At 39.1% G+C, this 16,097-nt stretch overlaps 1 protein-coding gene and 1 long non-coding RNA gene across 3 annotated transcripts; both read right to left on the reverse strand.

Moving 5' to 3' along the window:
- Positions 1-722: 722 nt before the first annotated feature.
- On the reverse strand, positions 723-14,099 carry LOC131236978 (calcium-dependent protein kinase 26-like). 2 transcript variants are annotated; one of them, XM_058234570.1, is made up of 8 exons: positions 13,031-14,096; positions 11,516-11,659; positions 11,273-11,425; positions 10,638-10,753; positions 8,070-8,237; positions 3,785-4,009; positions 1,750-1,892; positions 723-976 (listed from the first exon to the last, which is right to left on the reverse strand). In XM_058234570.1, exons 1-7 carry the CDS (start codon positions 13,773-13,775, stop codon positions 1,770-1,772), a joined length of 1,674 nt encoding a protein of 557 aa, XP_058090553.1. In that variant the 5' UTR covers positions 13,776-14,096; the 3' UTR covers positions 723-976; positions 1,750-1,769. The 2 variants fall into 2 exon arrangements, with proteins under 2 accessions (XP_058090553.1, XP_058090554.1); XM_058234571.1 differs by lacking the exons at positions 11,273-11,425; positions 11,516-11,659 and having other exon boundaries at positions 13,031-14,099.
- Positions 3,328-3,778, reverse strand: LOC131236979 (uncharacterized). Its single transcript, XR_009166966.1, has 2 exons — positions 3,494-3,778; positions 3,328-3,444 (listed from the first exon to the last, which is right to left on the reverse strand). It is a non-coding gene; the product is annotated as an uncharacterized LOC131236979 (long non-coding RNA).
- Positions 14,100-16,097: the final 1,998 nt, after the last annotated feature.

Raw genomic sequence — 16,097 nt, forward strand, 5'->3', positions numbered from 1 at the left:
TTATGTGTATGGCCCACTGTATAAGTAGTAGGCCAACCGAAATTTTCAGCATGGCGATCTTCATGCAGAAGGCAACATAGGACACTGCTCTGATGTCCCAGAAACTATCCACATCTCCATTCTGCATCAGAAGTCTATCAAGCTGGCTCCAAATAGACAAGCATGTTTCGATTTCACTCCCGATGCAACTATACAAGTTCCCAATCGTAGACCGAGCTTTCTTAGCATTTTCAGCGTCTATATTCTCAAATCAATGAACATCTGTAAACTGCGTCCACCCATTGAATGCTATCTCCTTTAGCCATTCCAACAACTGACTACTAGACAGTTAACAATATGCTAAAATGAAGTTTACTTATCGAATTATTAGAATCATTCAATCAATTCGCTTCATTTGTGCAGATTCTTTGCTTAGCCTATCAAAGACAAGCCAACGCTAAAAGCATGCCGATGGCCCAGATTTATGGGTGTCTACACCAATCAGATGGTAGACATAAATATTGACGTTCATTTCATACAAGTCTAAATTGTATAGGCTTGCTGACACTATTTTTGGTTCTAAAATCCAACAGACAAAAAGCAAGAGGCTGCAAATGGTTTCTCTTAGGCAGAAAATATCCCCGTGAGCCAGGAGATGAAAAATAACTCTCTTCTCAACAGGGATTCTGCACTAACAAATCCCAAGATGAATGGGTGAACACAGGAAAAAAGAAAAAAGAAAAGAAGGAAAATCCAAGAGTAGAACTCTTTTTCTTTTTTTTTTTGTAAGATTAAAATCTTATATTAAATTAAGATACATAATTTAATTTAATTTTTAGTTATGCAGCCATTACAGACCTGGTTGACTAAATAATCGGCCCAATACATAGAAGCTTCATCGCCAGAAAACATCTCCAAAACACTTCCAAACCTGTGGGAAAACCTGAAAACCATCAGACATACATTACCACCCATCTCCTTGGCCTTGCTGTACAACCTGTCATCAACGCCAGAAAAGTATACATGATTCAACATCAATGAAAAGTAAATAAGGGAGATATTATAATAAATCTTGCCTAGTGATTGAAGAGAAAATGCTAATAAAAAAGCTAGTGAAAGAGTTGGCATAATCTAAAACCACCACCACTCGTGTGAATAGAAATGCCCGCAGTTAGGATGTGCGTTTTCAGGACGTATCCTTCTAAAACCTCTGCCACTTGTGTGAATAGAAATGCCCGCAGTTAGGGGGTATGACAACTCTCCACATCATTCAACAAGGACTCAGATTGGGTACTGCCCGGGCTGCCCCTGCCTGTACCAAGCTCACCACAAGCACGATGTGACGGGATTTAATTGACAACATACCGCTATCAAAGATCGACCCCACTCAAAACATGTTTGAAAGTGGTTTGGTTGAGTACGTAATTGAGTGGGCCTCATCTCTGATAGCAGCCTACTGTCCAATCAAATCCTACCATGTCGTGCCTGTGCTGAGCTCAAAACAGGCAAGGCAGTACCAATTCGAGTCCATTCAATGAAGATTTATATTTGAAAGTGCAGTTGGGTCATTGCTTCAATCACAGAGCTAGTTACAGCACGTTTTTTCTTTTTTAATGAGCTAGTATGGGTGTTTGGGTCTGTCTTGTCCCATGTTCCTTCTTGTATGTCTAAAATTAGGTTAGCTGTGTAGTTTAGTATTATTGACAACATACGAGTAACAAAAATAGGCAAGGGCAAAAGCAAAGTAAGTTTGGAGAGTAGAACCTCAACACAACAGACGTGACCAAAACTTAATGTGCCTCTGATGCATCTCTCATGCTGATATTCAGACTGTTCCGCATGGTTCGTCTTCCAATTCCACCGTTGCCTTTTTGCATCATGGCAACAAACTCCCCATAATCAATCCGGCCATCCTGAAACAAAAGAGGAAACTTGAAGGCAAAATGGAACCCAAGCCACGAATGAAAATAAAGGAAAAAACAAATTACGACAATCAAGGATTATTGGGGAAGAACAAGAGATGAATGAAAGAACTTAAATTGATTTATTTTCAATCAAGTGAAAGAAATCACAGGCAACTAGTTGCACTGTATGCCTATGGTGCAACTAATTCCATTTCGTTATGAGGATCGTCCAATTATCAATCTCTATATCCCATGCAACCCAAGTCAACATCCATAGGCCACTGCATAAACAATAATGCTCAAGGATGACCCTAACCATCCAACCTTTTTTTCTTTTCTTTTTCTTTTTCCATAAGCAACTGAATTTATAAAAATAAGAAAGTAGGGCACTAATGGATATGTGTTGCCAATATACAAAGATTATAAGAAGATTGCCCCATTACATCACTTTTTGGTCAAAGCATCAGCCCAAGAGTTGGCCTCATGGGGAACAAAACTAAGGGGCCGTTTGGATGGAGGTAAATGGGGAGAATTGGGAGTAAACAGAGGTAAATGACATTTGAAGTGTGTTTGGATGGGAATAAATGCATGGAAATGAAATGAAATGGGAGTAAATGGGATTGCAAATGAAATCCTTTCTACGAGAGAGGATTTGGAAGTAAATGGGAGTGAAATGCCTTTTTGAGTTCCTTGGAGTGTCGCACAAGTAAACAAATATGTCACTACCTACATGTCCGCCATACATGTGGCATGCTAATGATACTCCAAAACAATCTAATTATCGGCTACATCACTAAAATCACACCAATAAAATGATCCAAACCGTCCAAAGCTTGAGCATCTAAATGGATGGTTAAAAAACGTTAGCAAGTTGCTTGTTTGTGATCCTTGCGGTTGTGGCCCACCCGAGCCTCAAAATTTCCTCTAAAGTATATATTTCAACGGGCTTATTATTATCATTCTATTAAATATCACATTTGTACATTGATTTGAGATAGTAAAGTTGATTTGGGATATTATGTACGTTCTTGTGAATATATTGAAAATTTCTATTGCATTCCAATTCCTCCCATTTACTTCCATCCAAATAGAATATTTGGATTTCAAATGCATTTCATTTACTCCCATCCAAGCACAACTGAGTAAACCATTTACTCCCAATTCATTTACCTCCAATTCCATTTCCCATTTACCTTCATTTACAAGCTCCCAATCGACACCTAAGAGAAATAGAAAGATTCAACATCTGCTATTCAAAAATTAAAAGAAGAAGAAAGCAATCATCAGCCCCTCCTTCCTGCTATTGACAGATGTCACCTTGGTGTCAAAAGTTCTTCCAATGTGTTCTTTCCAATTCGTCCTCTAGGTTTAAAGGACCATTACTCCACCCAGAGAAAATGTACGTCACTGACCTCAGCATAACCCAGGTTTTGTGATTTTTAAAAAAAAAGAAAAAGCACCACATCTTTCTCCCTAACCATCTACTTTGCAAGGCCTTTTTGTTATAACTGTCTATTTTCCAAGATAGATTTGGATTTAAAATCAATTGACCAATGAATTTCTCTAGTACCATAAAAAAAAAAAATTTAAAAATAAAATCCAAAGTGGACCTCTACCCAACATATGATTCCAATTTGATTACTGTATCCATTTTTCTATATCCAATTTTCATGCAGCTGGTCCTATGGTTAGGATAGTCAAATTGGTATGATTTTTGTAAGATGGCTTCAATGATTGGATTGTCCACCTGTCCAACACAAATAGTTGTGCAACCAGATGCAAGTGATTTCTTAATAAAAGAACTTGTCAGCTGTTTGATTTTTCAGAGAAGGGGACATTAATAATAACTTTCTGAAATGGGACACATCAAAATCAGAAAGCTCAAACCTTTTGGTACTTACGTTGTTTTGATCAGCTTCTCTGATAATATCCTCAAGAGGGAAGTCAGTTATGTTATGCTCTTTACAAGCTTGCTGGAGCTCATCGACTGTGATGTAACCACTGCTATCCTTGTCGAAATATGAAAATGCTGCAACGAGATGTTCCTCACGTTCCAGTTTGTTGAGATGAAGCGTTGCAGTTATAAATTCCCCATAGTCAATGCTGCCACTGTTATCAACATCAGCCTGTAGAAATTCAACTCTGTCAGTCAAATAGAACAAATAAAATCACATTAAGACTGTAATCAGCAATACTTATAGATCAAATGTACCCTAGTATAGAAGGCACTTGATTAATAGAGAGTCCACAGATAATAGCAGTGTAGCATATTCAGTTTTGTTTTTGTAGCAGCCAGAGGATACTTGTCATTTTGAGAGGGAGGGAGGGAGATATATGAATACTCACTCTCACTATTTATGATGCAGAAACATTTTTCCCAATTTGAAAATTGTTTCTCAAAAAATAAATAAATTCCCCCACCTATTCCCCCTAACATTGAGCAACTCCCTGGTAAAAGATTCTTATGAGCTAGTGAATGACAAGCTGGAATGGTCTATCCATATTTGTAGGAATCCCCAAAGTCGCCATGGTGACTGAGCTCCTAGATCTATTGTATTTTTCGCCGCCTTCCATGTTTGAGGATGAGAGGATCTGAGATCCTTGGCCTCAAGGTCATTTTCTTAAGGCTTCCTAAAGGAACTTTGCCCTGTGGAGCCTATAAAGCTAAGATGGGCGAAAGTGTGTAGTTTTGGCGCCCCACCCAGAGTTGATGCTTTTTCTTGGGCACCTGTAGCCATGGTAACAAATCTCGTCCTAGGGAATTTCTCGGGATATATTCAAATTTTGATGGTTTTTTCAGGATATTGTTGGGAAAATCTTGAAAAATAAAATATTTTAGAATATTTATTACGTTTAATAAATAATTAAAATTTTTAAATATATAATTATATATAAATTAGTTGAATCTTAAATAATTTGTGTGTTAAAAAGGGGATAATTTTGCAATAAAACAGAGAAAAATTAGAAACTGCTAGTATTTTGAAACTCTCATGAGATTATCGTGATAATGTCATTTAGTAAAATTTTCGTGAAAATGTCACAAGATCTTCAAAATCTTTTAGTGGTAGTGAATAAGATTTGAATAATTGATAACCTGCAAAAAAAGGGCCCTTCCCAATAGATGCACTATGGGTAAAAATGATTTGGACTTGGAGTTAGTGGATCATTTATTCATAAGGTTCAAAAGGCTTGGAACATTTGGGACAGTTTCTTCTGCCCATTCCAAATTGAGTGGTTCTCCCGAGATCCATGGACAAAATTTTGTAAGGTTGAGGAAGATGCTACCATTTGCAATCCTGTGGAGAATATAAAGGAAGAAACAAAAAAATGTTTGATGATAAGTCGTCCAGTTGTTTGCTATCAAAGTCGTCTTGGGAGGGCCTGTATATAGGGATAAATTGATCCTTCCTCATCAGCTCTAGAGCTTTTGGTGCGCTGGTCAGTTGTTCGCTATCAAAATGGAGGAACCAAGGTCCTCTACAACACCTGCTTTACACACCATCTATGGGGCCCACCATGTTTTAAATGTAAAAACCACTCCATCCCCTAGCTTCCACTCTCCATGTTAGGTCACAAGGTCAAAAATCATCTAGATCCACAACTCGGATGGGCCACACCACACACAACGATGGGAATGGGATGTCAACCATAGGTTTGTGCATGGACCACATTTCATCAAACTAATTTATCAGGTCCGACTCACCAAGATGAAGAGAAGATGCAAAATTAAGCCTAATAAAAAAAACTCAGGTACGCCACACTGTGAACTTGGTGGTTTTGGGATCAATTTTCCATTGTTCCCACTGGTGTGGCCAATGTAAGTTTTTTAATCAGGCTTATCTTTTATATGGTTCAAATAAATAATAGTTCTCAATTGATGGACGGAGTGGACTTTACAAATACAAAACATGGTGGTCTCCACATAGCACCGCAGTCTCCTCTTCGTGCAAGCTATATGAAGAGGAGGAGAACTCGCGTGAGATACAAGCATTGAATGAAAGGAAGAGACATCAATCTAAGCCTTCCATTGTGTGGTAAAATCTCAACTGTTCCTTGCTAACCAGCTACATTTTTATGCCGAATTTGCCCTCACTTAACTAATGTTGTGAAGACTGATTGCAAGTGCGAAAATTTCCAAAGTTATAGGTGTTATATATAGTAGAGACATTTGAGGACCACTAGCGGAGAGACAAGTGAGTTTCGAATATCTGTAGGCCTGTACTGGGAGTTGGCATTATGCCTATATCTTTTTGCATTGGTTATGGATAGGTTAACAAGGCATTTACAGAAAGAGGTCCCTTGGCGTTTATTGTTTGCAGATGACATAGTTTGGTTGATGAGACAAGGGAGGCAGTAAACACAAAGCTGGAACTATGAGGGACGTTAGAATCTAAAGGTTTTATCCATCAAAAACAAAAAAACAAAACAAAACAAAAAACAAAAACAAAAACAAAATGAATCTAAAGGTTTTAAATGTCGGACTAAAACAGAGTATTTTGGCTTCAACATCTGCAATCCACGAATAGTACTTAACCAGATTGTCAAAGGAATGGCCTGCCATAAGTGGTAACTTAATAGTAAGTACTTGAATGAGTTGAATCTCATGAGGCATGGATAAAGAGATCCCAATATATTCAATGTAACAAGTTCAATCAAGGGCGATAAGTTCTTGGTGACTATTAGGGCGTGTTTGTTGAACCATTTACCACAGTAAATGGTGGTAAATGGGTTATGATTAGTTTTAAAAGAAGTTTGGAGAGATGGAAATCACACAGTAAATGTGCCTCGACAAACGAGATTCCAATGCACGTATTGAGTCCATAAAATCTGTGGGTCCTGCCATGATGAATGTGTCTGATCCATGCCATCCATCTGTTTTACCAGATCATTTTAGGGCATCAGCCCAAAAATGATTTAGATTGTAAGCTCAGGTGGACCACACCATGGGAAATAAGGGGATAATGGCATCCACCGTTAAAAGTGAAAATTTGTGCAAGGCCCACAGTGATGTGTATCTGTCATCCAAACCGTTCAAAAGGTTAGAAGACATGAATGAACCAAAAATAAATAAATATCAGCTTGATCCAAAACTTTTATGGCCCCCAAGAAGTTTTCAATGGTGGGTATTCAATTCTCATTTTAGCTTCTGTGTGGTCCACATCTGCTTTGGATTTTCCTCATTTTTGGGCTCATGCCCTAAAATGAGCTGGTAAAACAAATGGACGGCGTAGATAAGACATATATCACGGTGGCCCCCACAAATTTTACCTATTTCATTTGTCTACTCCTTTGTTTTAGTGAAACTGTAACATCAAAACTGCCAAATGCTTCAAATTCCCATGGTAATTGATTATTACCAATTTACCGGAATTTACCATGGGAAATGGTAAAACAAACACGCCCTAAATGAATGGTTATGGTGCCTTTTCATGGATTTTGAATTCAAAAAATAGTGGTTGAATGATGCCATTAATGAAAAGACACCACAGATGGACATGTCCTTTCATAAAAACAGACTCAAAAGTGTTCCTTATAAGTCTATAAAAACCCATGTTTGGGTCATTCCAAAACACGACAACTCCATCGATCTCCTCTCCATCTTCTTTTCCATCATTCTCTCTTTTTTTTTGAAGACACAAGGTGTCCCCACCTCTTTTCCATCATTCTCTTGTTTTGGGTCATTTTAAAAAGTTGCAGAAATTTCATATGGTAAATTGCGAATAGTAAAGAAGTTAGGGTGTAAACTATGAAAAATAAAGAAGTCAGGGGTATGCAATGCAAAAGTATGGGTGAAAGCTAAAGCCCACATTTCTCCAATTTAGGAGAGGAGGCTTACTGTATCCTGGAGGCAAATTTGCTGTAACCCTCTTTTAAATTGGCTGCCTCTTCACTTTCATATATAGTATAGGGGAATGAAATAAGACAACTGAATCCTATACAAAGATGGATCCTAAATTATATTTTCAAGATTCCATAAATGGATAAAGTGTTCAAACTTCCAAGATTCAAAAGCAGCAATTGATGTGAAATAGTTCACAGAAAAAATGCAACAAACTGTATGATAGCTAACATGTTCTCGAATGCAAAAAGTTTCTAGAAAGTGCATTCAACTCCACCAATCATTATTCATAACAGCAGAAGAAATATTCCAAGAAAAAAAAAAAAAGGAGAAAGAAATGGTCTTACTGCATCCATAAGGTCGCGGATTTCTGATTCCTTCAAATTAGAACCATATCTTTTCAGACCAGCTTTTAATTCATCAAACGTGATGGCACCGCTGTTGTCAGTATCCATTGCCTTAAACATCTCTTTTAAACCAGCAATCTCTTCCTCTGAAAGGCTCTCAGCTATTACCTGATAACGAACGGCACAGAACTCAGATAATCTAGTAAGTAGAAAATTTCAATTTATAACCTAAGTGCCTTTTAACGCAAACTTCGATTCCAATAGAATGAAGTCAACCAAGTAGTTAACTTCAAGTTATAACAACCAAGAGGATGAACTATCAAACAATCTTTCAAAATAACAACCAAGAGAACGAACTATCAAATAATCTTTCAAAATAAAAAGAACAAATTATCAAATAGAAACCAAATTCAAGCTATAGTACTCAGACGAACTAAGGTAAACAGAAATCACACTCAACAGAGAACAATGAACTAAACCAAACAGAAATCAAATTCAAGTTACAATCACCCAAGAGATGAATGCAAGCAAAACTCAAGTGCCAACCTAAGCACCTTATAATATGAAGTTCTGGGTTCCAAGAGAATGATGTGAGTCAAACAGAAACCAAAGTCAAGTTATAAACCGCAAGAGAATGAACAGAGGCAAGAGAAAGCAAATTCAATACAAGAAAACAAACTAATTCAATCAGATTCAGTTAATCGCTCCCAAGAGAATTTATAAACACAGACAGAGCCCAGCTATCAGCTGTTGAAGTCAACGACCACTCTTGCCAGCCATCAGCTATGATGATTTCAGAACATAATGGCAGAAATCATGGTTTTCGGTAAGGAGATATTAAAGTGCAATAATTAACCAGTGAGCATCACATGAGCAAGCAATTGCACATAGCCACGCCAGTGGTCCACACGAGTTGTATTGAGATGATGGTTCGAGGCAATAATGTCAAACCTTTCAGCTACAAGTTGGGCCTGAGGTTCTCCCAACAGTGTTAACTTATAGCAGTGCATGCTTGGCTGATTTATAACAAACTAAATAATCATCATCATCATAGCCTTGTTCCCCAATAGTTGGGTTCACCCCATAAATAACCAAATTACAGATGTAATATGGAGGGGAGATATGCAATACTCAGTTCAAGATAACTGACTCAAGCTGCAGTAAAACCAGAATACTAGAAATACACAGGGCAAATGACATTACCAAAACTTTGGCTAGTTAATTGTCTAGCTATTTGATAGGGACATCAGAGGACCTACGCGGGTGTACCAGAGACGGAGACGACCATCCACATCAGCGCAGCTTTCTTTGTGGATGGGAGACGAGTTCTAGATGGTGCCCACTGGGCCATTTTGAAGACCTCACATGCATTGGACGTGCATCAAAAAGACCCCACTGTGGAATGATGCATGTGGGTTGCTTAGGAGATCATTTTAGTCATATGATTTCTATTTCGTGTCGATCCGACCGTTGGATCTTGTCAATCAGGCCATCTAGCCACAGGATCTTTTAGATTTGGGCCCCTTGGACTCTAATCTTGCTTTCTTTATGTTTTTTGTTATTTTTAAAAGTTATTTGATGGTTGAGATTGATAATAAATGTTTTGGTTTTCTTATTTTGGATGATGCGTCACTTTACTTAAGTGAGTGGCATAATTGTAATTATGCTGGATTTTTAATTCCGAATTTTTAATTATAAAAACACAGAGGGTGAAGTTCCAATCCTAGTGGAGATTTGAGAAGAAAAAAGAAAAAGTGAGAAACTCTCTTGTGTGAAGGACTTTTCCTCCTTATTTTCTAGGTTTTTTAAAAAAACCTCCATTCTAATTAAATTGTGGAAGGGTAGAAGCTTGTTTGGTGACGGATTTTCCAAGGTACATCCTACCTTTTTCTCTTATTCGAAAGGTATTCTTCTTTTTCTCGTCTTCCTCTTTTCCCTTCCATTACAACCTTCTAAACCCTATATCTTTAATTTCTAATTTTCTCTAATTTCTAAAAACCCTAATTCCAAAATCCTCAATTCCCATGAACCCTAATTTTCCCAAATTTCAGATTTTCCCCTTCCTAACTCTAATCGTAAAATGTACAAATCTGTCCCTTGAGTGTGGAACGTGCCTATGCTAAATTGGAATTTCTATCCTTCCATCAAGGCTAGTTTTAATTGATTTCTGTGATTTCTTAGCATGCGGGGATATGATTTAGGTTAAATCAGATTCTATTTCCTATTGTTTACTCTTAATTACTTGGTAGGTTAGCATATTTTGTTAGTTGAATTACTTTATGGACTCTTTCATAATCTCCACGTTGCATGCTAGCATTAAATCATGTGTCCTGCATCACTATTGCATGTTTAAGGAATAAATCAGACCAAAGTTTCATTTCTCAAATTCTAGGGTAATGGCAGTCAGAGATGTAGCGAATTCATTTTCTAGTTATTCTAAAACTGGAGAACAGTGTAATCACATATGTGAGGTGATACGAAATGTCAACAATGGCACATTTACTGTCATTACCTGGATTGCTTATATCTACCTCAGGGTTAGCTTTTTACAGCGTAACACATACTCACCCGTAAAGCCAACTTCTTCAACTTATTCAACGCAGAGAATTGCTTAAGGCGAGAAAGTACTGCTGAATCTAATGCACGGTCAGGAGCAACTCCATTTTCACATATCCAAGGATGACCTGAACACAAAAGCAAGAAGTATATCAGTATCATGATATTCAATTTGAAGCGTCCATTTCAATCAGGAATAGATCCCCCATTTGGGCAGGGGGCTATTCCAGTTATCCTTGGCCTTTGTTAAGAAGCATAAAAAAAATCAATTCAAACTCATTTATGATAAGTTTCCTGACAGCAGCAGTTCTAAGCTCACAGAGGGATAAAAAGGGCCTAGACCCGCACTGAGCTTGGCTACCAGTACAATTTTTACAGATCCATTTCATGAAAAAGGTCTACCAGCTGAATCAATCTGAGAGCATTCACCTAGTAGCGCACTAATGGATGGAGTTAATATTATGACTAACATCTTGCATAATTGAGATAATATATTGAATGCATTACTGTTATTTAAACAGGTGTTCTGGCCCATTCAGAAGTTCAAGGTGGTTCTGTCAATTTTTCTAGATGTAAGAACTTAGTAATTACCCCAAAAGCATAATAAAAAAGTAACACACAAAGAATTGTAAGAATGACTAACATACACAGTACTTCGTGAGCAGTTAAGCGATCCGACGGGGGAGAGCGGAGCATCTTGCTAATAAGATCCTTGGCACTGTCAGAGATCACAGGCCATGGATCTGATTCAAAATCAATCTCACCCTTCAAAACTGCATCAAATATCCCCTGCTGTGTTTCTGAATTCAGAACAGAATGTGGCAGAAGTTCTCAGTATCTAAGAAATTGAATCAGCAACTTGCGGAACTGGAACTATGTCAATGTCATACCTGCCCAAAAAGGTGGTACGCCACTCAACAATATGTACAGTATAACCCCTGCTGTCCATACATCTGACTCTGGCCCATAGTGCTTGCATAGTACCTCAGGGGCAACATAATATGGGCTTCCAACTACATCTGTGAATACTTGACCTAAAGTAGCAAGTCACAAACAGAACTGATAAATTTTTAGACCTTAAAACAAAAATTCCATTATTTTCAAAGACATGTATTAATTTAGAGGAATGCTAATTGCACCACAAGCATCCTTATTGCAAATGGGAACGCATGGCTGACATGCACAAGAAATTGATTGATTGTCTGGCAGACCACAGCTTGGATGTGCCTTGGCCCAAAAATAGGCCCTTTGGACAATCCAAACAGCTTGATCCGAACAGGGCCCAAAAATCTGTGGTGGTCAAATTTTCCCCTCCAATCAAGCAAATAGGATCATTGCATGAAGACGATATTTGGGGCGCAGCCCATCCATAAAGAGGTCTACTGGTTGAATGCTCCAGTTATTTTATACATTCGTCACATGCTCCAATAAGAATCATGCACGTATAGCACGGTACATGTAAGGAGAGTGGTAGCAGTACCCATGTCAACCCCAACAGGGCTGTCAATGGGCCGGGCCTGGGGTTGGTCTCGACCCAGATTTTGAACTGTTTCGGGCAGGGCTGTCGGGCTGGCCCTATTCAAAATTCTGATTTTGCAGGCCCGAGCCTGGCCCATTGACACCCCTAAACCCCACCATAGCCAATGTAAACGGGACACCCATTTATGATTATCAGGACCATTGATACATTTGGGCAGGCAAATAAGCAATGGCCTGAAAATCAAAGCAATTGGATGCCGCTAACCACCCAACTGGCAGCCTGTAATTAGATATCTCAGAAGAAGAATTGTTTGCATTCAACAGGAATAAAGCACACCAAAAAGATGACAATGTCAAAGGCTGCAAATTCTGGGCCATGTGTATTCTGTGAGTCACCGTAGAATCTTCTAATATGATAGCAAAAATGAAATGAAAAGATAAATGGAAAAGAACCAACAGTGGCAGCCATTCAGGAGAATTTTGGAGCCACCCCTCAAACAAACAACAAACTCATCCTCAAGCCTCATTTTACAATTGAAAACCCTTCTAATTTCAAATCACCTCCAAGGGCTCAATTGGATGCCTCTAAATGCCTCTGTTTGGATGGCCCTTTTCGCCCGTAAATGATTTACAGCACTTACCCCATCTCGTTTACAGGCAAAAGGTTTGGATTTACCCCATCTCGTTTACAAGCAAAAAGTTTAGATTTCGTTTACAGGACTTAAACAATTTAAAGGCTATCCAAACACATACAATCATTTAACTGCAAATCATTTACAGCTTAAAGCCAAACATGACAGGCTGTAAATGATTTACACCTGTAAATCATTTACAACTTAAACCATTTACAGGCATCCAAAAATACTCTAGCTCCCTACACATGGCTATATCTTTGTAAAAAAAAAAAAAAAAGGAAACATTTTTACCTGGTTTGAAGAAAACGGAGAGCCCAAAATCAATTGCTTTAAGTGATAAGTCATCATCTTTATTTAGCAACAAGAAATTCTCTGGCTTCAAATCCCTGTGTATAACTCCAAGCGAATGGCACGCCTCCACGACCCCCACAATAATCTTCGTCAGCTGGGCTGCGTTCTGCTCACTATACTGCCCCCTCTGAATAATCCGATCGAACAACTCTCCCCCTCCACACAACTCCATCACAATGTGCACATACAACGAATCCTCATATGCTCCCTTTATCGTCACGACGTTCTTATGCCCTGCGAGATGGTGCATTATCTGAATCTCCCTCCTCACGTCCTCCACATCTTCCTTCGCAATCAGCTTCCTCTTCGAGATCGACTTGCACGCATATTCAATACCAGTGGAAATCTCCGTGCACAGATACGTCGTCCCGAACTGCCCTTGCCCCAGTTTCCGTCCAAGCGTGTAGACATCGCGAATGTTCGGCGTCTTGTGGCCAAGAACATAGGATGCCTGGTTGTCGCTGGACCGCTTCATGTTGATCCCTCTCGGACTGTCAACGCCGACTCTGTAGGGATTGTCAGGGATTGTATAGGAATTAGCGATGCCGCCGCCAGGAAAATTAGAATTCGCGTGGTTGGATGCAGTTGTCGCGTCGGATGTTCTAGAATGTACGGACCGATCGATGGGCTTGGTGTCGCCCGGGATGTCTATGTCTCCAAAAGATCCGCGGCATGCGTTGCCCATCAAACGGTGAGGAAATCGCCGAACTGCTACAACCTGTCCTTCATTCAAGGAAATCAATCTGACCCGAAGAATCGAAGAGAGAACGAAAACCCTAGCTCTAGAGGAATTTGAGAAATCTAGGGCTTCCTAAGGTGGGAGAAATGGACGATTGAGAAAAAATGAGGAAAATGACCGATAGGACCTGGAGCTGATTTATTTATAGGAGACGATGGTCCGATGCGACGCCTCTTGACGATTTCGGAATTACGTTTGGAGAGGAAATAATATTTCGAAGAATTCCATTTCTCGTCTTTTCTCTTCTATTTTCTTCTCTTTTTTTATTGGGTTTTGAGAGAGGAGATCGTCACTTAGAAGATCCTAACCTTTTGATTTTTAGACTTCAATACGAGCCAATGAAAATCTTATTTTCCTTGTTCTAAAGTCAACTGTAGATCATGTGGTTACAATCACCCTTTCATCGTAATTTTATTATAGTGGCCTTACAGTATAATATTATACAACATGGACGGTTCGGATCATCGGATCAGTTAGCATGTGGGCCCAAGTGGGTGGCGACACACGAATGAAAGTCAGTCGCGACAGAGGTAAAACGAAGTTGAGAGGGAGAAGGGGAAGGCTGCTGACCAGCTTCCGGTTCTTAGGGGTGACGCGGTTTCCGGACAGCGGTGAGATAAGATGACGTACAGCTGTTGTATCGTAAGCCATGATACATCTATTTTCGTCCCAACAACGTGTCAGATACGCTGAACATTCGATTCCGTAAAATGTGGGGCCGCGAATGAAACGGTCGGACGCGGATTAGGGAAACGGATTGGCTACTCCCCCTGCCACCAGCCATTGGCTGATGGTCAGTGCTCTGTGGGCCCCACCATGATGTATGTATTTCAACCGTGCTGTCCATCTATTTTTATAAATCATTTTACTGTATTAGACAAAAAATGAGGTATATCCCAATCTCAAGTGGACCACATTACAGGAAATAGTGTTGAATGAAATTCAACCATTAAAAACTTTTTAGGAGCAATAAAAGTTTTGGATCAAGCTGATATGTTTTTTTTTTGCCTTCAGCTTAGTCTGCATGACCTAATCAACATATTGGATGTCAAATAAACAGTAGAGTAGGCCTTACGAGCATTTAAATGGTGGATATCCAATCACTATTGTTTTCCTGTTATGTAGGTTTATATACCTCTCATTTTTAAGATAACGCCCTCAAATGATTTATAAAAATGTATGAACGGAATGATTGAAATACATACATCATGGTGGGGCCCACATAGCACCAAACACCAGCCCTGGGGCTGGTGGCAGTGGGAGTAGCCAATCCGTTTAGTCTTGCAGCTGAAGTGACGTCACTACGTCATGTGGGCACCACTAAGATGCATGTGTTGGATAACACCGTTCACCCATTTAGAGAGATTATTTTAGGATATGAGCTAGAGAGTAAGAAAGATCCAAAGCTCAAGTGGACCCCACCACAGAAAACAGTGTGGATTGAACGCCCACCTGTAGAAAATTCTTTAAGCTTAGGAAGTTTTCAATCAAGCTAATATTCATGCTTTACCTTATTTAATATATGTGTTAACTCATGAATAAGTTAGATCTCAAATAAACATTATGGTACCTATGGGAAGGTTTCAACCGTTGGTGGTCATCATTGTCCCTACTGTTTTCTATGGTGGGTCCATATAAACTTTAGAACTACCTAACTCTTTGGATTATGCTCTAAAATGATCTCTTTAAATGAATGGACGGTGTGGATACAACACATACATTATGGTGAGGCCAAAAAACATGGTGAAGTCACATTAAGATTAAATAGATAATCCGCGTCCGCGACCGTCCACCAAGGAACCGGACTGCGCCGCGGGAAGTTGCTGCCCTCAGAAGCCTAAGTAGCCCTCCATCGTGTTTGTTAGAAATGCACACTTTCCATCTGTTTTGCCAGCTCATCCAAAATTCAAATACAACACTTGAGGGGAAACACATGGTAATTTTTTTTGTGTTTTCAGTTCAAGCCAGTGGAATCGACCTTATAAACGGTTTGAACGGTATATAATTCCACTGCTAGACATTTCTTTTCTCACTATTTCCTCTTTATCTCGCGTTGCCCACTTAGGAATCAAACTCATTTTCATTCCCGTTTAATTAAAATAAGCTGGCAAAAGGATGAACGGATTTTTACAAACATCACATTCGCCCCACTTGGCTTCCTGCGACACCATGTTTTCACGTTGAGGTCTCGTTAACGATTCCCCAGTGAGAGTAGCTAGCAGTGATGTGTGAACAGACAGTGGAGTGTACTTACAAGCTAACAAAAAT

This window comes from Magnolia sinica, chromosome 2 (genome assembly GCF_029962835.1).
Source record: "Magnolia sinica isolate HGM2019 chromosome 2, MsV1, whole genome shotgun sequence".
Taxonomy (NCBI): domain Eukaryota; kingdom Viridiplantae; phylum Streptophyta; class Magnoliopsida; order Magnoliales; family Magnoliaceae; genus Magnolia; species Magnolia sinica.

Coding starts and splice junctions, on each gene's coding strand:
- LOC131236978 (XM_058234570.1), bottom strand. CDS start 13,775: ATGGGCAACGCATGCCGCGGATCTTTTGGAGACATAGACATCCCGGGC. Junction 11,660..13,030: donor CTCCGTTTTCTTCAAACCAG/GTAAAAATGTTT, acceptor TTGCTACTTTAG/GTCAAGTATTCACAGATGTA. Junction 8,238..10,637: donor TGAAGAAGTTGGCTTTACGG/GTGAGTATGTGT, acceptor GTTCGTTATCAG/GTAATAGCTGAGAGCCTTTC.